Source organism: Schistocerca nitens, chromosome 2 (genome assembly GCF_023898315.1).
Source record: "Schistocerca nitens isolate TAMUIC-IGC-003100 chromosome 2, iqSchNite1.1, whole genome shotgun sequence".
Taxonomy (NCBI): domain Eukaryota; kingdom Metazoa; phylum Arthropoda; class Insecta; order Orthoptera; family Acrididae; genus Schistocerca; species Schistocerca nitens.
The window spans coordinates 1,190,770,809-1,190,797,875 of record NC_064615.1 but is presented as its reverse complement, the minus strand read 5'-3'; the positions used below and the strand labels follow the sequence as shown (position 1 = coordinate 1,190,797,875).

General features: G+C 38.4%; 1 protein-coding gene across 1 annotated transcript in view; it reads left to right on the top strand.

Moving 5' to 3' along the window:
• The first annotated feature begins 8,608 nt into the window (after positions 1-8,608).
• LOC126237533 (zinc finger protein 879-like) overlaps positions 8,609-27,067 on the top strand; it is a 388,958-nt gene continuing 370,499 nt past the window's right edge. The window contains exon 1 of the mRNA XM_049947716.1: positions 8,609-8,904. Within this exon, the coding sequence (XP_049803673.1) occupies positions 8,782-8,904 (123 nt within the window). The 5' untranslated portion in view covers positions 8,609-8,781. The remainder of the gene's footprint in view (positions 8,905-27,067) is intronic.

The window sequence follows — 27,067 nt, the reverse complement described above, 5'->3', positions numbered from 1 at the left end:
TCTAGACCTGTCGTGTGGTGGCGCTCGGTCTGCAATCACTGACAGTAGCGACACGCGGGTCCGACGTATACTAGCGGACCGCGGCCGATTTAAAGGCTACCACCTAGCAAGTGTGGTGTCTGGCAGTGACACCACAGTCCTCTTTCTCTGCCCGCCATTACTGAAGCGCCATCATATGTTTGAATAACCACTTTTCCTTCCACATTCCATTCTTTCAGTACTGCATGAATAATGTTTGACAAACCTTCAGCAGTTTTATCTCCAGAAACATCGTCAAATCCAACAGATCTTTCCTCAATTTTGTCTGCAATACAGTACCTGAATATTATACTCATTTGACTCTTGCATGACACGTCTAATGTTCCATCAGCCTGAATCGAATTGAAACTGCAGTTCTGAATTTCAAATTTTATTTTCTCATTAACTGCCAGAGTTATGATTTCTATTACATCATTCTGTGTATCTGGAGAAGTTCCTTTAAAGGTTGAAGATGATGATAGATGCTCTAGGATTAACTGCTCTCCTTGGGCTAGTAAATCCAACAATCGCAGATAGTTAGTTACCTTTGTTGCTGGAGGATTCGTCTTCTCGATGGCCGCGAAAGGCTAGTTCTTGTTTACAAAGAAATACAATTGCCTGAATAAGACGAGCCAATACTCTCCTGCTGGATGCAACTTGTTTGTCGTATTTTATTGCCGTCAGACGAGCGGCTTCAGAAAGAGCGTGCTCAATTCTACTTTTGCCCAATAACTGAAATGATTCTTTGTTCTGCAGGTGACGTTTTGATATCTGATGCTTTTGTGCTTTCCTGTCAAAGTTCTTTATTGTACAAATGCCCTCATTGCATCATTCCTTTTCACCACCAAACAGAAGACATATGGATATAACAATATAATCTGTTATTACCTGCAATCGCAGTCAGCCAAGAATACTTTTCGTACCAGGCTGTCTGAAAAGTGCGTTTTTGTTTGGCTTCACTTAAAACTACACTAAGTTTAGGAGTAGGTCGTTTGTCCTTCGATTCGCGCTTTTTTCGTACGTTAATGTAGAAAAAGGCGTTTTTAATAAAAATACTATAAGGTGTTGAGTTGCTGGCTCACTCATGTTGGCGACACAACGGAAATATGCACTAAAATCACACAAGAATTACTACGAACACAAACCGCGCGACTGTTCACTTCCGTGTTAAAAGCCAGCATAGAGGCGGCAGAGACTAGTCTCGATACCTGCTAGCAAGTGCAGCGCACCGGCCTTCCTGGGAAGAGGGGAAGTGGAGGGAAGCCGAGAATGCCACTAACACAGCCAGGTAAGGGAAGGGAGGCAGAGACTGAGAGCAGGCGAGTCTCAAGCAGGCAGATACACCAATACTCAGGGTGCGGCGTGGGCTACAAAACTGATGTCTTCGCACATTTAGAGCTCTTAGTAGAAAGTTGTTTATAGTTTTGTTATGAATTACTATTGCATCTTTTTTAAGCACGAATACAGGGGAGACTAAGTCTCAAAGTCTCCCCTCACGCTACGCCACTGCTGACAAGTCAACTGACAATCATCTCACAACATACCGACGGAAAAAGAACTCCTGAAGATGGATGTTGTCTGTGGATATGGTATCACAGACACAGTCCCTTTGACTGTTCAGAGATGTCACTAAACCCGCCCAAAGATGTAAACAACCACGCATGAGCAACACCTATTAGATGGAGAGGGTCTGACAGCCAATCATTTCCAGTCATTTCACCAAGAAGGAGGTACATGGCTCGTATTGTCTGTAGTTCAACCATGCCTAGACGGTCAATACCGCGGTTCAATTGCATCTGCATTGTTACTTTGCATCAGGAAGGGCTCTCAACAAGGGAAGTGTCCAGGCATCTCGGAGTGAACCAAAGCGATGTTGTTCGGACATGGAGGAGATACAGAGAGACAGGAACTGTCAATGGCATGCCTCATTCAGGGCGCCCAGGGCTAGTACTGCATTGGATGACCGCTACCTACGGATTATGGCTCGGAAGAACCCTGACAGTAACGCCTCCATGTTGAATAATGCTTTTTGTGCAGCCACAGGACGTCGTGTTACGAATCAAACTGTGTGCAATAGGCTGCATGATGCGCAATTTCATTCCTGAGGTCCATGGCGGGTTCATCTTTGCAACCAAAACACCATGCAACGCAATACAACTGGGCCCAACAACGTGCCGAATGTACCGTTCAGGATTGGCACTAGGTTCTCTTCACCGATGGGTGTCGCATATGCCTTCAATCAGACAATCGTCGGAGACGTGTTTGGAGGCAACCCGGTCAGGCTGAACGCCTTAGACACACTGTTCAGCAAATGCAGCAAGGTGGAGGTTCCCTGCTGTTTTGGGGTGGCATTATGTGTGGCCGACATATGCCACTCACTGGTGGTCATGAAAGCCGCCGTAACAGCTGTACGATACGTGAATGCCATCCTCCGACCGATAGTGCAACCATATCAGCAGCATAGTGGCGAGGCATTCATATTCATGGATGACAATTCGCACCCCCATTGTGCACATCTTGTGAATGACTTCCTTCAGGATAACGACATCGCTCGACTAGAGTGACCAGCATGTTCTCCAGACATGAACACTATCGAAGACGCCTGGGATAGTTTGAAAAGGTCTGCTTATGGACAAAATGACCCACCAACCACTCTGAGGGATCTACGCTGAATAGCTGTTGAGGAGTGAGAAAATCCGGACCAACAGTGCCTTGATGAAGTTGTGGGTAGTATGCCACAGCGAATACAGGCATGCATCAGTGCAAGAGGACGTGCTTCTAAGTATTAGGGGTACTGGTGTTACAGCAGTCTGGACCAACACCTCTGGAGATCTCGCTGTATGATGGTACAACATGCAATGTGTGGTTTTCATGAGCAATAAAAAGGGCAGAAATGATGTTTATGTTAATCTATAGTCCAGTTTTCTGTATAGGTACCAGAACTCTCGGAACCGAGGTGATGCAAAACTTTTTTTGATGTGTGTAGTTTACCAAATGACTAGACACTACAGTGTCTGAGATGGCAGCCACCAATGGCCTGTGCATGTCTTTTGCAATATTCTTGAGTTTGCCATGATCAACGCTCACACAGTTTTTAAATTACTTACTTCTAAGAAGATTTCAAGTCGGGACATTATCCTCAGAGTAGTAGATGAGCTCGCTGCCCTCTACATACTGCAGACAGGAGCCAGTCTCCCCTTGCAGGCACTCGATACCAGCGCTGGCCAATATGGAACAGGACTTTACCCTCAGAGTTGCAGATGAGCTTGCTGCCTCTTACAAACTGCAGAGAGAAGTCAATTTCCCCTTTCAGGCACTCGATACTGGCACTGGCCAATATGGAAGTAGGTCTTGTCAAATTCAGGTTTCCAGCAGACAACAAAACAACAAAGCGAAATAAAACATCAAGCGTATGCTTCAAGTGCAACATGTAAGTGTGCGCAAGCTGCCGAGCAAAATGTCTTGTCGAATGTCTGAATCCCAGCTCAGCCAATTCTGTCAAGTACTTGTTCTTAAATATTTCCAAATATTTATAATTATAGGCTGAAGTTATTTGTTCTTATGTTTTAGTTCCTTGACTGCAATAAGCAAGAGAACATGCAAAGAATTTTAGTCTCCTGCTGTATTTTAGAATCTTTCACAAATATTTGGTAGCTATCTTATTTTTCTGTGAAAGTAAAAATAATATTAACGCTCACATAATCAATGTGTTTTGATTTTGTTTCAATCTTTATAAAGAAAAACATTATAACACTGTTTTACTTACTTGTTTTAATGATGGTGGATGAAAGTTTGTGGAATATCTTCTGTAAAATTTAAAATAAAAAACTTCCTGGCAGAGTGAAAATCTCATTCTCAAAATAAAAAAGTTTATTTCTGAAAATTTGTGTTTAACTGTGTACTATTCATTTTAGAGACATGTTGCCAACATGAAGACACTCAAAACACCATCCAAATACAAACAAAACGGTGCTTTTCTACTGTGAGTAAAAAATGACCCACATGTTACTACTAGGGGTAGGGCGAAGTCCAGGACTTCTAATGTTAAGTAAGAACCAATCACAATGCTCCATTCATTCACAAGACATCTTTTGTGCAGGTTATAAGAGCCTCTATAGACTGGTTCGAACAAGATGGGGGCAAGGTATCTACGGAAATATCTTAGAGTAATGTGATGTCGTCTTTGTTTATGTGTTCAGAGGCAAGTTCAAGCAGACCATGCATCTCTGTTGGGATGTTGTATCTCATCCGCCATTGTGGCTTTAGAGCATCTCCAGACCAGCAGTTGTAGGACATCGAAAATTCACCGAAAATTCCAGGATAGTGCATCAAATTCTGTTTGTGAAATTGTTCCGATTTTGCCCTTAGACACGAGTGTGTGCTTCGAGAAGTGAGGAGAAAGTAACTCCCTGACTCCAACAGCAGCAAATATAAACTAAGCCCACTCGCCGTTTCAGAAAAGTGATGAACACCACAGCAGCTGTAGGATTTCTCTCTCTCCGGCAGTGCCTTCAAACAAGCAGCTAAAACTCGAAAATTAGTGAGTGTCGTGTTAGGAGTTACAGAGCTATTTATTTAGTCTTCCAAATGTCATCGTTTTTGCATGTAAAATGAGCTATTGTAGCTGATATCAGTTGCAGGATGTTTGCTATAAAAGCTTGTGGAGTGTCTCAGGGAGGTTTCACGAGTTACAGCGATCTGATTTTAAAGTCCCTGTTCGAGTGTAGTAGTATACATTGCAAAATTGACACAAACGCTGTGCAGCGATATTTTTGCAAGTGCATTTAGAGCCATATTCAATTAGATTTAGTAACTCCTGAAGTAGCTCGTGCTCAAAGACAAGTGTATTTCCCACAACAATGCACCAAGTGTCTCTGGGACCGTTTCACAAGTGTGCCATGATCTGTTTTTAGAGTCTGTGTTCAAGTGTAGTGGTATACATTGCAATATTGAAGCAAACTACGGTGTGTCAGTCTTTTTGAAATTGCGTTTGGAGATATTTAATAACTCCTAAAGCAGTTCGTGTTCAACGACAAAGGGTATCCGTGCACCAGGAATGGGCAGGGAGGGGGCTGTGATTATTTTCAACATTGGAAGAAGTGTTTAGCATCTACCACATGACTGCGCCAGTGCGCTCCCTGGCCGTGGCATGAGCCATCATGTGGACTTGGGACAGGTAGCTCAACTTATTGCCTGCCCAAGTCCCTGGGCCAGTTGGAAGATGCTGTGCACCAGAGTGGGTGTACGTTTTGCCTCTTGTGCTTCAGGAGACTGACTGCCTGGACTTCTATCGAATGATCTACATTTACAGCATACACATTTATCACTATGAGATTCAAAGTGTAACATAGCCCCTATTCATCTTCACCAAATATCAACGCTATTGACACAGTCCTTAGATGTTAATGCACTTATCCTTCTCGAGCAAAGAGATCTCATCCATTGAATGCAGTATACAATTACATCTGTCCTCTCAGTCCAGCAGCTAGACACAGACAGTCCTTTTCCCGCCATTTTCCCCCAGACCACCATCTTGGATTACATCATGGGAGGGGGAGGGGGAGGGACGACAAAGCCTTCCGGTGGTGGTGCTGTGAACTAGGTTAGTTGGACTTTGGATATCATGGTGAACACACTGGATGGAGCTACTGCCTAAGAGAACTCAAATTATTTAAATAAACAATGCATGCAAAATAAAGACTTGTTGTAATATTAGTAATTTTCGCCTCACAAACATTAATATACGCTCAATAGTAAATGCCTGATGGCCTAAAGTTATCGAACAATTGTAAAGTAAAAGAAATGAACCATCGCATAGCAGCGACAGAGTCTATTATTCTTTATCTTTGCCATTCTTGCGCGGTGCCAGTAAATCTCTATGTACATGTATCGATTAATGGTATAAAAAAGAATTCTGTTGTTTCAAGACAAATGAGGCTTTTGGCGCCTCACCTTTTACTGTTTGTATTCTATGAAAGGTGGACGCGGACTTGCTGCATTCCGCAACTGTATTTTATATTCTATGTGAAAATATTGAGTGAATATGCTAAATGTTATTTTTTTTCAATCAGAAAACATGCAGTTTCTTGTAACTGATTATGAACAGACAGCATCAGGAGGACATTTTGACTGTTATGTATAAAGTATTTAACAACAATGGTCATCTATTGTAATTTAATGTGAAAAGGTATGTAGCATTAAAAAAAAGTTGTGTTACAGATAAGTGTGCTTATTTTAGTAAATTAACCTTGATGATTTCCATCTCCTCATTTACTTGAATTATAATTATTTTGTGTTACTTCATCACCAGAAATTACGATCACGCTGATGGGCCGAACGCAGCATGAGGCAGAAGGAACATTATCGTTTTCCTATTATTTCTGAACCAACTTTTTTGTGTAGTGTTGCATTTCTTTTAAAGTCTATAAATCTTCTGGTCCCTTAGTGTTGATCCGGGTATGACTACATCGCGACTATAAAAATGCACAGAAATGATAATGTTTCTTCCGAACGATCTCAAATATATATATCAATATGCTGCTCTTATTCAGGTGTTTAATGCTCACCATATGTTATTATAATAGTGTAATCAATCCCTGATTCTGTTGCCAAGTGGCCCACCAAAATATTCAATTTTTTGACATTTTTCAAAAAAAAAAAATATAAAATAACAATTCTTTTTCTTTTCGTCCCCCAAGAGCAATGGTACATTGTGTCCATCCTATTCAGCAGCCCAGCACAGACTGAGTCTTTTTCCCACATTCCTGATAGGGGAAGGGGAGGGGAGCAATGCATACAAAATAAAGATCTATGATTGTCCTATCCGACAACTGAGCACAGACTGATTCCTTTTTCCGCCAATTAACAGATGGGGAAGGGGTGGGAGTGACAGGGGGAGGGGGAGGGGAGGGGTTACGTTAGTGTAGGTAGCCCAGTTGACTTATTTTCCCGCCAAAATTTGAACACCTCCATGACATCATCGTGAGATTTCAATATCTATTTTCAGCATCTTGGATACGCCATTTGAATAAATTTGGCAACAATGCAGAGTGGGGCTGTGCTCGCTTTGTCCTACTACTAATACGGACACACTAAATAGACACTCTTTTCGACAAATAAAACATTTATATGTGTTCCACATTGTATACCAGAAACGTAGACAGTACTGTCCGCAGTGCTGTAATTGGCTGTCCTGGTTTCTTGTGCCGCAATTGTTGTCTCCGGTACTGCCTACTCTGTCCCTCATGGCGGCGTGCAATAGTGAAACTGTTCTGAGAAAGTGATTAGTTTATCAAAAAGCGCAGATATTTTCGAACATTCGGGTTGTTACAGTAACTAGCACCAGGTTTCTGAGACATTATCCACAGTAGATTCCAGGTGAACTTTAGAATCACACCGAACGCGGGTTGAGCTCTCGAGAAAATTAAAATCTGGCGAAATTGTCACTGCAGGAACTCTGGGGAAACCGTGCACTGGATAGTTGTAATCGAGTGCCTTATACCACTTTTTTTTTTTTTTTTTTTTGGCTAGAAACTCAGACTGTTTACTCACAACCTGCGTCGTCCCTAGGGTCTTAAGCGCCCTTGTCAAGATTTGAATTTTGCTCCCCCTCCCCCCACATGTTCTAGGAAGAGAAATAACGTAACTTCGAAGTGCGCCCCTGGCAGATTCACGCCTGGCCAACCCCTAGCTATCACACTGCTCACAACAAGGCGGATTACTTTGCAAAATTATTCAGTTCTGGGCTATCATATAAGAACAGCTAGTGGTGGAATTAAATCTTATCATTTTCTGGGGAATAACGTACGAAGTGAAATAATTCACATTCTCCATCAAAAAATTAAAAACAAAATATTGTCTTTCTTTAAAAGTGCTAAATATTATAGTATAATTTTGGATTATACGCTAGATATTCCTGGTGCTGAGCAAATTACAATGATAGTTCATTTCTTTAATTTTAATTCTACTGGTGTTGACATTTGTAATATGAAAATTAGTTAACTTTTCCCTGGGTTTATACCTGTAAGAGTTACATCTGGGTTGGGGCTTGTAGAGGTAGTCCTAAAACAGAGGTAATGATAGTACCTTTGGTTGGGGGAGGGCTTGAATTTTCGCGCGACGCTGCAAAATCCATGGAACCAGTACTATGGTATTAACAGATTGACTCCAGCATTTTATGTGCTCATGAATCAAATGACGTATCGCTAGGAATCCTCTCAACTAATTCAGAGCTACAGTAACCGTTATGTGATCCAATGAAAGTGTTCCTCATTGCTACGCAGAATAGGGAGTACCGCGAATCCATTCAGAGTTCCGACCTTCATAGCGAAGACAATTATCAGTTGCAACGTGAAAAGCCATAGTGTATAAGTATGTGAAAACCAAGCGCCGAAACTCGTAATTTAGGATGCACGGCAATTAAATTATTAGATACAACAATTTTTTGCAAAAAATTGTGTTTAAAATACGTTATTGAAAAGTAATGTTCATTTAGGGCAGAGCTGTCAAATTAGTTACACGTGAAAGATATTCATTAACTGGAAGAACTGTATCCTATAATAATACTATACGCTACTATTGATTGCCTTGCTGTTCTGTGTTAAAAGCTTGTGCTGCCCTCTATTATCGGCGTTGGTACTTAGAAAGATATGCCTTTTTTGTGTTTGGTGTGGGACAGAAGTGTTCGGTAGTTTGAGACTTTGTTTATAAACAAGAGTAATGTGTATAGAGTGACGTAGTGCGGCTAGAGTGGCGAATGTAGAAATGATAAGCAATAAACTTTGCCGCCTGTGCGCAAGAGAAAGGGAAGGCTCCATCAGAATTTACGAAGAAGAAGGCCAGAAATTGAATCTTGCAACAAAGATTATTCAGTGTCTGCAGATTTGGGTATGCATTTGAGAGAAGAAATGTTTAATAAGTGGTAAAATACAATGGTGACCGTTGTATCATTTTATTAACTCTAGTTTCTTTGCAATCAGTGAGCTGCACTGTCTGTTATGGAGCTGTAGTTGATGCGTCTGTCGCCTCCGTGAAGCCGAAAAGAATGCATTTACTAATACGTAAACTGATCGTCAAACACATCACCTACCCACCTACTTAATTTTTCTGTAGAAATACTTAAAACTTGCTGGCGAGCTGATACAAAGTTTGTTTCGTGTAACCATCCCCAAAGAAAACAATTAAATGTAGATGGATTCGTTCAAATTTTCTACAGGTCCTATTCCCAAAATATGCATTCGGAGTCCCAGGATTCAAAGAACTCGCAAAACGACCGTGTGTTTTATTTTTTAAATAAAAGCCCTATAGCTCCTGGAGTTTAAATTTTGTGACAGGCTAAAATGATATTATTAATAAGCAGAAATTTTATATGAGTATTATAGTTTGAGAAGATTCGGGGACATAGTAATAACAGCGTTCAAATATTCTTCGTTTAACTTGAGGCACTTTTGTTGCTGGGTGTCTCCGCATGTGTCGAAATATCAAATGATGCCGAACTGTTATGAAGACAGTCATTTAACTTCTTCTTCCTGGTGACTGTACCAGCAATTGGAACTGTTCTGAGGGGGAGACAACAGTGCTGGTTTTTTTTTATTTTTTTTTTTTAAAAAGACCACTGGTGTATCCTGTGAAATTTTAAAATTCCTTTTGTGATAAATGTTAATAGCTTCATGTATTATGTAGCAAAATTTGTGGCTTTTCTAGAAAATAGATTTTTTTATAATTTCTTTCTAGTGGTGTTCTTCCACTTTGTTGTTCACCTACAGCTTGGACACATGTGCATTATATGACAGGCAGACAGAGGTTACATTTTGATTTTTGTTAGCATGGATTTTTTGTCTAGTAATTTATTCAGTTATTATTTTGCTTGCTGGAAAACATTATACTCTAATGAAACTAACATATAATGTTGCTGCTTGATTTGATGCTACACACAAAGAGTAACTAACCATTGAATCCGGCACCTCTAATATTAGACTGATCTTCAATGGTTCAGTGAAGGAAAGGTTAAAGGAGGAAATATTTGTGTCCTTTCTCTTGCCGTTAACAATTCTGTCATTTTAGGTGAAGTAGCTATATATGGACTAATGCTGTTAAATGTTAAATATATGAGTGCTCTGAATTGTAAGTAATAATGTGTATGTGTGTGGGATCAGTGTGGTCAGTCAGTAACTCGCATTCGGGAGGACGACGGTTCAATCCTGCATCTGACCATCCTGATTTAGGTTTTCCGTGATTTCCCTAAATTGCTCCAGGCAAATGCCAGGATGGTTCCTTTGAAAGGGCACGGCCGACTTCCTTCCCCGTCCTTCCCTAATCCGATGAGCTCGCTGTCTGGTCTCCTCCCCCAACAACCCAACCCAACCCCTCAGTCAGTAACTTCTACATGGAATGCCAACCAATTCATGCTGTACTCGTTGCAAGAAAGTAATGTACATTTGTATACATCCTGTCCTGTTTACCTGAAAGCAAGAGAATGCCATGTGGAATACTGAATTGAAGGCTGCCTGTGTTTCAGAAAGAACTGTGTAAAATCCTAAGAAGAATAGTGTAATTTAGTGATAGCCAGCTTTGCAAATGTGAAGTGGTGTGTATTTAACAGTTTAACTATTTAACCTTTTCATTCTCTATATGACAATTCTTCCCTTCCTCCAAAACAAAGGAATCGTCTCTTGCATGTATCGTTATAGTGTATGTTCACGATATCTCACTGTGCTGTGGAACATAACAGAAATTGTTTGAAGATCCTATTTTCAGCTGTAAAATTATGATTATTATTTGCATGAGTGACTGGCATTTATAAATACATGTAATTGTTGGTTTTGTCTGTGCAAATTGAAAATACTTTCGAGAAACTAGTACAAATTTATTAAAAGGATAATTTGGTTTCCAACTTGTGAGATAGCCCTGGTATTGTTTGTGTGTAGAGTGGACAGTTTTATGGGCTTCTATGTATAAACATAATGATAAAAAAACTACATGTTGTGTGTGTATTTTTTTTTATTGGTTGGTTGGTTGATTGATTCAGAGGAGGGGACCAAACAATGAGGTCATTGGTCCCATTGGATTAGGGAAGAATGGGGAAGGAAGTCAGCCATGCCCTTTCACAAGAACTAACCCAGCATTTACCAGAAACGACTTAGGAAAATCGTGGAAAACCAAAATCAGGATGGCCAGACATGGGTTTGCACATATCGTCCTCTCGAAGGAGAGTCTAGTGTGCTAACCACTGTGCCACCCCTCTCAGCATGTGTTGTTACTTTGTCATCACAAAAATTAATGCTAGTACATATTTAATGTTAATATATTTAGTCATAAGGTTTCTTAAAAAAGTGACAGTACCCTGTTTGACAGTTCCTCATCTGGATGCACAATAGAGGAGCCATTATCACTGATGATTGGCAATAGTTATCAAATTCATGCATAGCGATAAGAGCTCATACTTGCTAAAGATAAAATAAAATGATTTTGTGGAATTATTAGTGACTTGCACGTTTTTGTGATGAAGATGAGATAAAAGTATTAGGAAAGTGCTAAACACAAACCCAGTCCCCAGTCGAACCCGGGAGCCCACAGTACATAGGCAGGGGCGCTAAGGAGTAGAGCCCCTTTCAAGATTATGTATGTAGTTAATAGAAGTGAAGCAGTTGCTATAATCATCATCTTGTATTCCTCTGAGGCTTAAAGTTTTTGATGCTTGAACCATTTAAACAGTGTGTCAGAACAAGAACTGAGGGGTTAACATCCCATCAACAATGATCTCCAAAAGAGTAAAGAAATAATTCCCCCCAAATAAATGGTGCCTATGGAGAAAACAATGAATAATCATATTGGTAAAAGAATTGTTCTGACTTTGATATGGGTGAGAAAAATACTGATCATTCAGTTAAATTATTATGGTGGCCAAGGGGTTGTAAACCATGCTGAAGAAGAAAGAACAAAAGAGGAAGAGCATCCAGCATATTCAGACAGGTAGCAAGCAATGTATTACACATACACTGAGGTGACGAAAGTCATGGGATTCCTCCTAATTTCGTATTGGACCTTCTTTTGCCTGGTGTAATGCTGCGACTCAACATAGCATGGACTCTACAACTCGTTGGACATTTCCTGCAGAAATATTGAGCCATGCTGCCTCTGTACATCTCCATTAGTGCTGCCAGTGCAGGATTTTGTAGACAAACTGGCCTCTGGAGTATGTCCCATAAACGTTCCATATCAGGTGATCTGGGTGGCCAGATCATTCACTGTAATTGTCTAGAATGTTAATCCCATCATTGTTTTGCAGTAAATGGTTTCCGAGTAGCCGAACGTAAGCATCTCCAGTCAATGATTGGGTCAGTTGAAACAGAGGACTCAGTCTATTCCGTGTAAACACGCCACTATGGAGACACTACCAGCTTGCACAGTGCCTTGTTGGCAACTTGCTTCATGGCTTCCTGGGGTCTGCACCACACTTGAACCATATCATTAGCTTTTACCAACTGAAATTGGGGCTCATCTGACCAGGCCACAGTTTTCCATTCATCTAGGGTCCAAACGATAAAGTTGGGAGCCCAGGAGAGGTGCCGCAGGTGTTGTTGTGCTGTTAGCAGAGGCACTTGCTCCAGTTGTTTGCTGCTGTAGCCAACTAACACCAAATTTCACCACACTGTGCTAACAAATATGTCTGTCATATGTCCCACATTGAATTCAGCCCTTATTTCACACAGTGTTGCTTCTCTTTTAGTACTGACAAATCTACTCGGTCACTGCTGCTCTCAGTCATTAATTGAAGGCCATTGGCCACTATGTTGTCTATGATCAGTTGTAATGCCTGAAATCTGATATTCTCAACATGCTCCTGACACTGTGGATCTCATAATATGTAATTTCCTAACAATTTCCCATGCATGTAGCTCCAACTAACATTCCATGTTCAAAGTCTGTTAATTCCTGTCTTGTTGGACACCTTTGCACATGAATTACCTGAGTACAAATTACAGCTCTGCCAATGCCCTGCCCTTTTATGCCTTGTGTGAGCGATATTACTGCCATCTGTTTATATGGATTGACTTTTGTCACATCAATGTACATCTGACACCCTGCAGGGCACCTACAGTGTGTAACAGCTGGAAACTGGGATACCAACAGTACTGTTGTAATTTCTTCTCCCTTCTCTTCTTCCATTCATGAATGGTGTGTGAAGTTACAGCTGTCTGTAAGCTTCCATATGAGCTTTCATTTCACCCCTGTGATTGTTTTGTAAAATATATGTTGGAGGAAGTAAAGTTTTTTTATATGATTTTTTGTGGAGCATGTATCCTAGAAAGTTTAGTGTTATACTTCTGTGTAATGCTTCAATGCCTGTCGTATAGTGCCTGAGTGGAATTTGATACACATCTGCGTGAAACTTGTCTGCTTTCTACAGAAAACTTCTATGAAAAATGCTACTTTCAAGTCTTCTGTATCTCCTCTATCAACTTTTTGCCTGGTAAGGATCCCAAATTGATGGGCACTACTCATAAATCAAATGAATGAGGGTTTTCTAAGCTACCTCACTCCTTAGTATTATTTCAGTGAATCTCAGTGTAGTTTTGCCACTCCCGCTATTGGTTTCACTTGGTTGAACCACCTTAAACTGCCCCAGATTTATATTCCTAAGCAGTTTAATGTTTGTGACTGTTTCCAGTCATTGTTTGATAGTTGTTTAATCAAAGAACAGTTAGTCTTTTTCACTGTTTAGGGTACAATATTTTACATTTTTTATCTAGAGGGTCAATGGTCAGTATTCTGAAAAGCTTCTGACACTGGCCTCATTGGAATAGACAGAGTGATGGGACAAAAAAGGGTAAAAAATAATAATGAAAAGATTGAAAGGAGAAAAGGAACATGAATCAAGAGAATGAGAGAAATATTGTCATGGCTATACAAACATTGTAAATTTAACATTTCTACTCGCATTAGGAAGAACACTTGGAAACCTGTGGCAACAAAGCATGTTTTAAGTTATGCGTGTTGTGATTTGTAAGATGTTTAATGACTATGGCAATGGTTTACTCACCAGAATTTTCTTCAGAATAGAACAAATGTGCATCAAAATAGAACATGCACAAACTATTTCACTGGATTTTTGTTGTATTTGGGAAAACAAAAATGTATCTTTTGATACTACCATAGCCCACTGTCATCATCTGGTGCTGGGTAAAGTTGCGTCCGTGCCATGTGCTGTTCCTGCATGGTTTCAAAAATTGTCTTCCCACTTTTTTACATTGTTTTCCCAGTCTTTTTTTTATTTTACAGACTTTATTCTAACTACAACAATAAATTTGTCTGGCTGCATGCCCTAGACACCACTATTGCATCTTATTTACGTAATTATGTCTCACAGTCCTGTCTGTTCTGTGACAATTGTTTGTTTTGTGTTTCTTCTTGTCATTCCCAACATCCATGCTGCTGACCAAGCTTCAGTTTGCAGATGTTTCTTGCGTTATAAACTCACGTCTTAGTGCTGTAAGAACTGGTAATATACACTGACTGCAAGCTTTCTATTTCCTCATACGTTGGAGTAATGGTTTAGAAAATTTGCTTGTTTTGTTTCTCAAAAGTTCTCCACACCATTTTTATTCTTTTGGTTTCTTTTCTTTCCTTTTTTTTATTGTTCATTTTATCGATCTAATCACTGTCTTTAGTTGATCTAAATACAGAAATCAATCGTCTGATTCTGTGACTCCATTGTCAATGTGTACCAACTCAATTTTATTTTAAGTGTGTTGATTCTACATTATTTTTGTTATACCAACATTACGTTTCAAGCCAACTTCCCAGATTGTCCTACTAATTTTTCCATTAGTTGCTGAAGTTCATCTGCTCTAGAAGCAAACATCAGAAAAACATTTAGATAGCTATCTTTTTAACATTTGCATAATTTATCTCTACACTTTTCTCCCTTAGAAGCATTATTTTTTAAGTTTTTATTTATTATTCATTTTCATCTTTTCTGTACATGGCTAGAATTAGAAATAGGACAAGTCAGTTTGCAATGGCAATGATAGTATGAGAAAATGTTTTGGATGATATTTATGTATCTAACATCCTTGTCATTGTACAAATGATATTGAGTGCATGACAGTATAACAGCAAAATCATTCAACATATTATAAGTTTACAGTGTTAACCACTGTAGATACACAAGATTTCTAAAGTACAATATCAGAAAAAGAAATTCAAAAGTAAGACATTACTGAGACAACCATATGCTTTTCAGTAGCCAGTGTACTTAATGTTCAAATTTCTTACAGTACACAAAAGAAAATTTGCATATTGGAATATCAACAGATGAAAATTAATATATCTATTTCATCTATACAGCATGTCCCAGGATGAATGTGATATGACAAAATCAATCATTTAAAGCTAATAGTCTAGTAAACATGGGCTCTGAAATGTATACCTTAGCAGCTGTGATCCAAAATCTCTTCTATTGGAAGATCTTTGCTTTCCATGTTCAGAGAGATGGTAGTGTGGACCAAAAAAAGAAAATGTGGAAAGTCATTCAGTAGAAGATATGTGTTTTAGAGTAGTGTGGATGGAAAAGTGCTCATAGCTCTTAAGGTACGCATTAAAGAGTTTTGTTCCACAGTATCAAAGATTAAGTAGGGCTCATAGTTCTCAAGGTACGCACTTAAGAGCCCATGTCCACTAGCCTTTTTTGCGTCAAATGATCATTCCTGTCATATCCATGAATATTGACCATTCTTCCTGGGATGTCCTGTATTAGTCTAGGATATATACTAATATATTCATCAACACTACAGTACAATTTATGTAAAAGACATTGTTTTAGAGCCAGTTTAAAATTCCTTACATTTTTTGTGTTTTGGCATATTCAGTATGTAGTTCCATTTCCTGTCACACACTTACGCTCTGTTTCACTAGTTGGTCTTCAGTGTGCATTATTTTCTCAATGGAACATGTAACTTATAGAATATGTAAAGAAAGTAGTAATAATATTTGCAAGCTCTTAAGGAGAAGCTTGCATGAAGTTCGAGTAGTTTCATTTCTGTAGGTTTTCCAATTCCTTTTTGGACCATAAAGTAACATCTTCTGGCAGGTGAGCTAACCCCATTGCCTCAATAGTGATTCCACATGTGCATAACACCCATTTTTTGTCATTTGTTGTGCCATGCATAAGTATTATGATACAGTAGTAGATGGTACTTAATTTTGTATTGATGCAGCTTATATGCTTGCACTTTGGGTTATCTCAGATCAGTATCCTGAAAAAATTTGTGCTGTTTACAGACTTTCAGATAGTGTGATGTTAGGACTTAAGAGGGCGTATTCTTAGTGCAGTATGTAAATGCACAATTACTACCTTTTCTGCATTTACGCGTACACTGTGTCTGGAGAATCGGTCAGTGATGTGTCACACTGATAGTTTGATTTTATTCTCCAGTTCATATGCACTCTGGGTGTCAGAGGTAAATTTTGTACATTTTTGGAATGAAGTTGATGACTTACATTACTAATAAACAGCAGGAATTAGATTGGAGCTAGAACACAACCTTAGGGTACTGTTCCTACAGTTGGTACATAAGCCTGTTGTTTTCCTCTTGATAATATATGAGTGTATATTGGAGCAAAATTAGGATGAATGAAAATGCAGGCATCTGAAGGGAGCTTTGAAGTGAAAGGTTTAAATAAAAATAATGATGATCGTATTCTGAAAGTTCATGTTGCCTGAGGTCTCATCCAGGCCAAACCGTGAGGGCATCTACCAAACCAGGTGACTGCAGTGTATAAAGAGGAAATGATACCTGGTGGCCAGTCAAAAAGAACAGTCAGAGGCAGACAGCCTAAACCGTAAGCCGTCTGCTCAGTGAGAAGGCTGTATGCAACATGAGAGCGAGCAGCCTGGGCTGCGGCCTCCCAGGGTGATCCCCTCCAAAATATTGTGTTAGGTTGCTATTCCTGCAAAACTATGCACAATTATGTAGGAAGCTGTATAGATGTAAAAAGTAGTATAATTTTGCACTTCTTCAATTCCCAAAATACTAACCCAAACAAAGAGCTTCAGTGATACCTAGAGTTAAATCAGTAGCCTAGAAGCAGCTACTGTCGGTGTGTATAGAGCACCAATAGGCAATATGTCTACCCTGCTAAAAAGTTTGAAAATTTCCCTTCACATGTTCACAAAAAGATGCAAAAAACTAATTATGTGTGTAGATATTAATTTTAACTTCCTACAAGCATCAATACAAAACAAAAACTGATGTTTTGAACTTAAAAAAAAAAAAAATAATTTGAAACCTATAAAAGCGGCAGCAGCAGCACGAGTAACAGCAATATCAGTGTCAAACAAATACAGTAAGATCTCGATTATGTGGTGTGCTCGGGGTTCTGCAACTGTGGGATTATCAAATATACCAGATTATCCAGGTCATTTTTAAAAACCTGCTTTAAGGTAAAAAACAAGTATCTATTATTTATTAAACACAACAGCAGAAATTACACTAGGGTGATTTCATCTTAAATAGTGTAGGTCAAGAGTGAATGTGTCACATCACTATTTCAGAGTTAGCTGGAAAAGTATATGGTGAAGTTCCACATGATACCTCTCCAAAACTACAATATTTTCATTTTCTGATGATTTGTTAAGATGCTACAGACTTCTCCAAATGAGAGCATTTGTGAAAATGCTGTAATGAAAGGGGTAATTGAAAAATTGTAATAGAGAAATCAAAAGTGATAGAGATTTGAATTTATTTTCAATGAATACTTTCTTTCCAGTACTATGAGACATGAATGCATACCTCTGAGCTTTTTTTCCTTTTTTTTGGGGAAAATAAACTATGAAAATTTGTAACGTATTGTGAATTTCAAAATTATGTTTCGAAAATATGAATAGTCACAGGATGTTAACTGTCTTGAGAAATGATAAAGTGGAAGGACTGCTGACTGTCAGCTATGACATTAATGCATGAAATTCTTAAACTGTCACAATATTTACACATAAAGACGGTTATTTAGAAATTATTTTCTCCAACGTCCCCATCCTAAATGTTCTAAAAATTTCATGGTATGTTGGTTGGTCATTGTACTTAGGTAATGTAAGCCAGAGTGGGCAATACTTGATGTACAAAATGTGAGAAATTTTTTGGTAGGCCTAGCTCCACTCTCAAGGTAAAAAAATTATGGACACTTACATATTTAAATTGATCACTGGTTTTAAGTAAATGTCATGCAATAGTGGTATTTCTGAATCAAAATAATTACTTTATAACATTATAAGTGAGTCGGAAAACAATTCATAATTTCGTTCAAAAGCATTTTATTACAAAAATGAGATATAATTAAATGTATAGCCATTTTTATGATACTATTCACAAATTATTATTGTCTTCTGTCATAATTACATTTCTTCATGACTTTGCATGAATTAAAATATCCTACAATGTAACAATCAACACTGCACTATTGAAAAGAGTTCATTTATTTTTTTCATCTGCTTCTCATTGAACTCATATAGATGAGCTGAATTTGTGCACAAGAGCAGTGGTTGAGAAATGGGAACTGGACACTGATCTTTTGATGATGGACACATGAAAGCATTAAGCAAGACCATGAGGTGTCATAAAGGATGCTAGATTAGATTAGATTAGATTAATACTAGTTCCATGGATCATGAATACGATATTTCGTAATGATCTTGTCTTGCAGCTCATGAGAGACACCTATTATCTGCCCCACCCACCACTGATTGTCATACACATAAGAAATGAAGTCGCTCAATACAAAGTCATCTAATGCGTACTGTGGTCTCTGCATTTCACACGCAGTAACAGGATGCATTTTGTGGAGAACTGTTTTTGGAATGTAATTGCCACTCTGGGATACAACCCAGTAGTGACTTGATTGAATTCCTACCACGGGCTTCATAGCAGACCATTCTTCTTCTTCTTCTTCTTTTTTTTTTTTTTTTTTTTTTTTAAATAGAATTCCCTTAATGTACCTTCATTTAGAATTAAGAGTGCCATGTCTATTACTAATGTTGATGTGGTGTGAACACATCCTGTAGCATTTCTTATAGCATCAGCAGATTCAAGATTCATGCTGGAGATTAAATCTTGTTGTAAGATATTTACAGGGACCTCCTAACCCATCACATGCACCTTTTCCATGACCTGTTACAGAAAATATCCATTTTTTGTCTTAATTCCTGTACTACAGTGTTAACCAAGCTCATAAAGCTGAAAGTAATTTTTAAAATGCAATGCTGCGCCATCAGTCACATACACATGTTTAGGAAAAGCATGGCCTCCAGATGATATGTCATCAATCATCGCGCTGACAGCATAGCATGCATGTGCACTGTCATGAATGAGATCATCACTGACAATAGCAAAAGAGTTAGTTAGTAAGTTAGTTAGTTAGTTGCGTGTTCCATTGATCAATCGCACGGTACGGTAACCGTTATGATGTGAAACGTGTCAAGGGCACAAGAAATGCACCATTCCCTTAAATGGCGCAAAATGCATATACTGTATTTATAGATTTATTTATTCCCCTATTCAAGAATTAATCTATGGTATAGAAGAAGTTGTCAAGGAGATAAGATTTCAGTTTATTTTTGAAGCTATTACTGCTGTCTGTCAGACATTTTATTTCATCTGGTAATTTTTACTGCAGCATATTTTACGCCTTTCTGTGCCAAAGATAGGTTGAGTAAAGGATAGTCTAAGTCTGCCTTTTTTATGCTATTATAATTTTGAATGTCACTGTTGTTTTAAACAGGTCCATGTTGTTGAGAACAAATTTCATTAGTGAGTAAAAGTACTGTGAGGCTGTTGTAGGAATTCCCAATCTTTTAAAAAGATGCCAACAAGATGTGCGGCTATGAACCCCACACATTATTCTAACCACTATCTTTTGAGCAGTGAATACTTTTTGTCTAAATGTTGAGTTACCCCAAAATATTATTCCGTATGACATCAGAGTGAAAGTGCAAAGTATGTTAGCTTACCAATTTCTGTATCCTCAAAATTGGCAATTATTCTGATTGCAAAAGTTGCTGAACCTAGTCGCTTTAGAAGAGCTGAAATATGAATTTTCCAATTAAGATTCTCATCTATATGTTCACCCAAAAACTTAGTATGCTCTACCCTGTCTACTGACTTCTGTTAATGTGTTTTATTTATTGAAGGAATTCTACTTTATGCAGCAGAAAATTGGATGTACTGTGTTTTTTCAAAGTTCAGAGGAAACCCATTTGCAGAAAACCAATTAATGACTTTTCCAAAGACCTTATTTGTATCGTTTTCAATTGGAGTTTCTTTTACTGGATTAATAATGATGCTTGCATCATCAGCAAACAGTGTCAGTTCAGCTTCCTGTTTCAGATAGGAAGGGAGATCGTTCATTTATATCAAGAACAGAAGGGGACCCATGACTGAACCATGTGGATCACCCAGTGTTCCAAGAAAGTTAGAACACATGTGAACATTGATACCTGTGATGTGTGTCAGTGGTAACTTTGAATTTTGTTCTGCCAAGCAATAGACCAGTTCTCAGCAAAGTTGAAATGAAGAACTAATGTGTCAGTATTCTGGGATGTCGCTTTCATGACCCAATGCCTAACCTCTGTAACAGACTTCTCTGGCTCTACTGTCTTCTTCACCAACTCTCCTCCCTCTCCAAATGCATAGGTTATGTCACCTGAAGATGTAATGCTTTAGCAGTCATCACTTCAGCATCAGAACACATTGCACACTCCTGCATCTCTTGACATACACACAAAAGCATCAGGTCCATCTCTGTGTACTTCTTTCCTGTGACACTGCTTATGGTGAAACAAACAAGTGTTAAATTGGTGCAATAAATACATATGCATGCTTCTTTCAGTGGCTGGCATTTTACACATTTTGCTCATAAGGAGTAGCATTTTGTGAGACCAATTTGTAAATTTGGGTTCTCCTTTTTCATTGGGATATATCCCGTATTGATTTTGTCATATATCTTTTTACCTTTTCAACTTTTTCACAGTGATAACATCAGCCTGGTTAGGACTTTTCCTGCTGCAATATTTAGATATTATTCCAGAGCAACAGGAAGCGTATCGTCTGGCAACGGATACCCACATGAAGAATCTGGGCATGCCCAAATGCCTTTCCCATTGTTTATTTTCCAAGCTTTTGAAATCGAATAATGCGAGGAGGTGGGTATGTATTTCATTATCTGCTGCTTAGAGTGACTACCTGGTATCAGTGTCGACAACTGTGCCTTTTCAGTTTAGCTGGCTGCTGAGATAGCATTATGTAGGTTTTGAAACCACACATCACATTTTGTGCACACATCACTAACTTTAGGTTCTGCGCAAAGTACATCTCCATTGTACACTTTACAAAGTTTTGAAAATGTTGCTTGTGTAAAACTTTTTTCAATTTCTTCCACTTTTCTTTTTACATACTGTTTTCTTCTTGTGCTTCTTACCTTTCCTGGACATTTAAGGAGGGATATAGTAGGGGCTACAGCAGAAATGCTAATACTTAATTCACCAACAACTTCACTCCCAGGAATATAAACACCTGTACTGTCTTCTTCAGTTTCACACTCAGGTGATGGTGATTGTTCAGGTGGGTTGTCACTAAATTTCTTCTTGTAGTAAGTGTAGCAATTCCTGCTCAATGGATGTGATCCTGATACCATTATTTGAAGACCAAGATATTTCTGCAATATCTGTGAAAGATTTCCAACAGTTCTGAAGTGTTTTTCACTTTTCTTAAAACTACCTTCTGGTGTCTTTATTTTTTTCCTTTTTTTTTTATAGTGCATACATTTCACTCTTTCACTATTTTATTTCCTCACTGACATTGTATCTTACAAAAAGTTCAAACCAAACACAAAACTCGATGCAGAATGGTTTATGTGCAAGTTCTCACTCATTTGTTGTAAACAGAAGAGAACTGCAAAGAGAGTTGTCAACATGCATATTTTACACTAGAAATTCAGTGATGCAAAATATGCAGAATAATGAAAAAATTTTATCACTTTGCACAGAAAAATATTGCCCATTGTGTTTGCACTGACTACTAACATATTAACCAAACAATTGTTGATCCAATTCTCAAAATTTTTGATATTTGGGTTTTTGAGTAAATAATTCATAAAATCTCATAAAAATGCAATTTTTTACATTTTTAATAATAAACATTTACATAAATACAGATAGTTGGAGCAAAGAAGATACTGTTTAATTACATCACTAGTATCTGGTAATATGACAGAAAAGATAGCGTTGTGTGACTTTTCAAATTAGAATTTTTTTTTTTAAGTCGAAAAACTAACTTATATTTTGTATTTTTGTATTAAATTTGTAAGTTAAAGGAAGACCATAAGTGTGCAGGTATCAACTAAATTTCAACACACAAAGAGGGAGCTTTAATGCAAAACATCTGCCACGTCTCCATTACTTTTCGTTTAGTAGTTTTTTTGTTCTCTACTGTTTTAAGAATTATTTACAAAATATCCAATTTTCAAAGGCTTCTTCCGCTGAAAATTCACTCAGTTCATTAGTGGATACAGATGTTTCTCGAAGGTGTCAAGCGTACAACCAATGAGACCAAACTAAAAATACATACAAACATTTACAAAAATTAAGATAAAATGAAAATATTTTATTTTTTAACACTTATGATGTAGAGGTCTAATGTATATTTTTTCCAGGGAAATTCATGACCATGAGTTGACATGACCTGTATGATTTGAGATGAAGTCACCCACTATAAAAAATTAGAAGTATGTATTACTTTTCTGTAAAGACAAAAATTAATTAAAAATTGAATATTGCACTGCTGTTTAAACCAGTTTAAGGCTCAAAGTTTTCCAAAAGTTCAATTTACATAAATAACCCTTTTTTATGCCTGTTATGAAATAAAATAAGCATGACTGATATGAAGAGATCAACAAGAAGATAGTTAATAAAAATTGTTATCAAGAATTTGGCTCAGTTTAATTGGAATCACTGACTTTCAGAATAGCACAGATATCTGACGTTGTCGAGCATGTGGAATGTGTCAGACTGGTATCTACCAGTGATAGTATATAGCTCAGTCAGTATAAGTTGATCTTTGACAGTTGCAATGGGCTGGGCATGGCAGCTTTGCAGGCTTACCTGCAACCAGTAATGAACCATGATTCTGTAAACATCTCCATGGCATTGCCTCAGTGTTGTCACAGCTCTGTAAATGGCTAGTATTTTCACCTGCAACCCTTAGCGCTTCACAGTTGCACTGCAAGCCGTCAGAGATGTACTTGTACCGTCTCAAGTTCAGCTGAGATTTTCTTCTGAGCACACTGGAATACTGGAGAAATGCTAACGCATTTCTTGGATTGAGTTCTTTTTTGACAAGAATTATTGTGTATGGTGTGTACATTTATAATGTCAGAAGCCTCAGTGTGAGCGATGTGAGTTGTAGGTGTCTGTGTCACTGACAGTTTCTGGTGCCTTCAGAGCAGTGAAAAAGCTTGTAATATCCACATCAACAGTCAGCTCTTCTATGATGGCTACATTTTTGTCAATGTTGAACCATATGCCAGCTTCTTCCGCTGAAAATTCTCTCAGTTCATTAGTGGATACAGATGTTTCTTGAAGGCGCCAAGCGTACAACCAATGAGGCCAAACTAAAAATACACACAAACTTCTGATGCTTGCCGGACAATCAGGCCTGCTGGATTATCGAGTGCCGGATTATCGCATTCCTACTGTATTTGCAAATCTACTCCGTAAATACAATACACAGATTTTTAATACAGACTCTGGGAATCAGAATGCGCTAATGATTTATCTAGGCAATCTCGTTTGTATGTGGGTCCGTAGCCTCGGTGTATTTTGTGGGAGCAAACCTTTTGCATTGTAGGCTATAAAGTGTTCTGTTTATTTGCTGCTCTTAGTCAATTTTGACTGTAAAGTCATTGTTGGGCAGATACATAATATCTGTGTGTAAATTAATCCATCAGTTCATATGTTGACCTGCACATTAACATTGGCACAAGCTGTATCAAATACAAACAAAGATTGTAAAAAATGTGGAAGAACCATGTAGAATACAGCTTAGATATGAAGTTGATGTGCATTCATCGAAAAACCATATTTTATCATAAATGAAATGCAACTTCGACACTTGTTTCATCCATAAGCAAGGCACATCCCCTATTGCATGTTGCATAGAGGTACTATGTACGTGCTCAATAATGACTTCAGTCAAAATTTGCCAATAGCAGTAAAAATTTAAAAAATTTGCAGCCTGCAGTGGACAATGTTTTCCTTCACAAAGTTCTCTGGAACTGAAACATGATCTTGAGGTTACAAATCTGCATATATCAACTGTAGATAGGAGTCACAATGAGTAAAATATAAATAATTTACTGTATTTCCTAGCTATGGGAACATGGGAAGAACTTTATAACATCAGAGACACCAACAAGAACTGTAATGCACCCGTTAACATATTCTAATATTACCCTCCCCCTCCCTCTCCCCTCCCCTCCCTTCCCCTCTCCTCTCCTCTCCTCTCCTCTCCTCTCCTCTCCTCTCCTCTCCTCTCCTCTCCTCTCCTCTCCTCTCCTCTCCTCTCCTCTCCTCTCCTCTCCTCTCCTCTCCTCTCCTCTCCTGTCCTCTCCTCTCCCTCTCCCTCCCCAGAGGAAAAAAAAGTTAAAAACTGAAAATTAACACCAGACTTAGAGTTATCGCCTAAGAGATTTCTATTTGAAATATCAAGACAAACATAAAGACCACCTGATTTTGATGCTTAATTTTTGAGACACAAAAGTAGCTCCCAAACAAAGTTATTAACATATCTAAGAAACTGACAAATGAGAATTTTGCAAAAGGTGCCAAAGAAAAATAAAGTGATATAGGACATTGTAAGAAAAGAAACATGAAAAACTTGTGAAGAATACCACAATATAAACTACTGGAAAACTCTCACAAACTATCAGGCCCAAACAAAGTTGCTTATAAGTTTAATTATTATTTACAAAATTAGCAGAAAATCTTACAAAAATGCATTCACAAAATACCTCAAAAGAACACACTACAAATAGTTTAAATGAGAGCATTTTTTCATATCCGACAGATGAGAAAGAAGCATCAAATGTTACTGCAGTAATAACATCAAAATTTTCAACTGGTACTGATAACTTCCCAGATTATATTCCAAAGAAATTTGTTAAGCCCTTTGTTAATATATACGATTATTTGCTGTCTACTGCTGTCTCTCCTGAAAAATTAAAAATAACAAAGGGGAAATTATTGTTGAAAGGGGGCAAAGAGCATAGTACAAAATTACGGATCATTTTCTCTGCAGTATACCTTCTGTAAAATATTGAAACAAATATTTTATAAAAGATTGGTTCATTTTAATAGAAGGAAATAAGATTTCCCCAAACTCAGAGCATGTTTTCTGGAAATGTGGGTCCACAGAAATTGCAGTCTTAGACTTCGTAAAAAAAGGCTTGTCGTCAATGGGTCATAAACAGGACACGTATGCTATATTCGACGATAGCTGCTATTCTCAAAATGAAACATTTAGGTGTAAGGGGAACAGAACACAAATGGATACAGTCATACCTGCATGACAAAAAACAAATACGGGAAGTTAAATATTGTATAGGACGGTTAGCCAGTCTGGGAAAATTTCAGGGATTCAGTACAAAATTTTATTCAGAATTTTTCATCACATTTTTCTACCACATATTCAGCATGAGTTGTGTTATAGCTTATGTGGTTTTTGGTGCTTTGTATTGGACTACAGGTCAGCACCTCTGCAAGGCAGGTGGTCAAACTTACATGCTGTTATGCTGCTGTGGCTTTGTCTACCCATTCCCAATTGAAATGCGAGGACATTAGTGCTAGAAGTAGATGACAGATGAGTAGGTTTTTAGCATTAAGATCAAGTTCTTGAACCTTGTCTTTCATATTCGCTGTCTCACTGTGGTGGAACAAGTCTTCTTCAAAATTGTGCCCACTGGAAGAGTTTGAATTTGGTGCTCGATTACAACAAATCGAGAAATTACCTCCGTGTTCCGGCATTGTTGTAAAAATGTTAAGGAACTGTGCCAATGTGATTTCTTCTTCCACAGTTTTTCTGCGCGTTATGTCCCCACAGTGGAGGAATGATGTGTGTCCTCTGGAGTCTTTCATGGTGGTATGTTTCTGTAAAATCTTCTCAGTTTACAAGCCGTGTCATTTCAAATAAAATCATCTCGCTTCCCGGTACATTGACGACATCTTCTTGATATTGCCTCGTGGTGAAAATGCGCTGCACTAGTTTGCCGATCACATGAACAGTGCCCGTCCCAGCTTTAAATTAACTCTCGAGGTGGAGAGGGATGGCAGGCTTCTATTCTTGAATGTTTTAGTTGAACAGAAGGCAGTTTACAGGAAATCTATGCACATTGACCGATTCATAAATGGCAACAGTTTTCACCACCCTGTACATAAGAAAGCACTTTACTACACAGCGCAAAGATTATTTCTGACAAAAACCATCTAGAATTGGAATTTCAGGATTTGAAGCACGTGTACAGAGAAAATGGTTACAACAAGGGAGAAATCGCTATAGCCCTAAAGTGCCACTGATGACAGACCCCTTATGAATCGGCTGAAGAGGTCGAGCAGCTGCATTCCTTCCATATTGTGGAGCAACTACGAGGAAGATGGGGTGCGTGCTGAAGAGACTTGGACTGAGACCAGTGCTCTGATCCATCTCCAAGATGAGAGAGATGTTACACCCTTTTAAAGACAACATAGGTCTCAGAGTTTCTGGCATGTATGGTGTTGTGAATGTGGTAGTATATTACATTGGTTCAAATCATTTGCACTATTGCTAATCGCTGTGCACAGCATTCACAACATGCCCGCATCTCGTGGTCGTGCGGTAGCGTTCTCGCTTCCCACGCCCGGGTTCCCGGGTTCGATTCCCGGCGGGGTCAGGGATTTTCTCTGCCTCGTGATGGCTGGGTGTTGTGTGCTGTCCTTAGGTTAGTTAGGTTTAAGTAGTTCTAAGTTCTA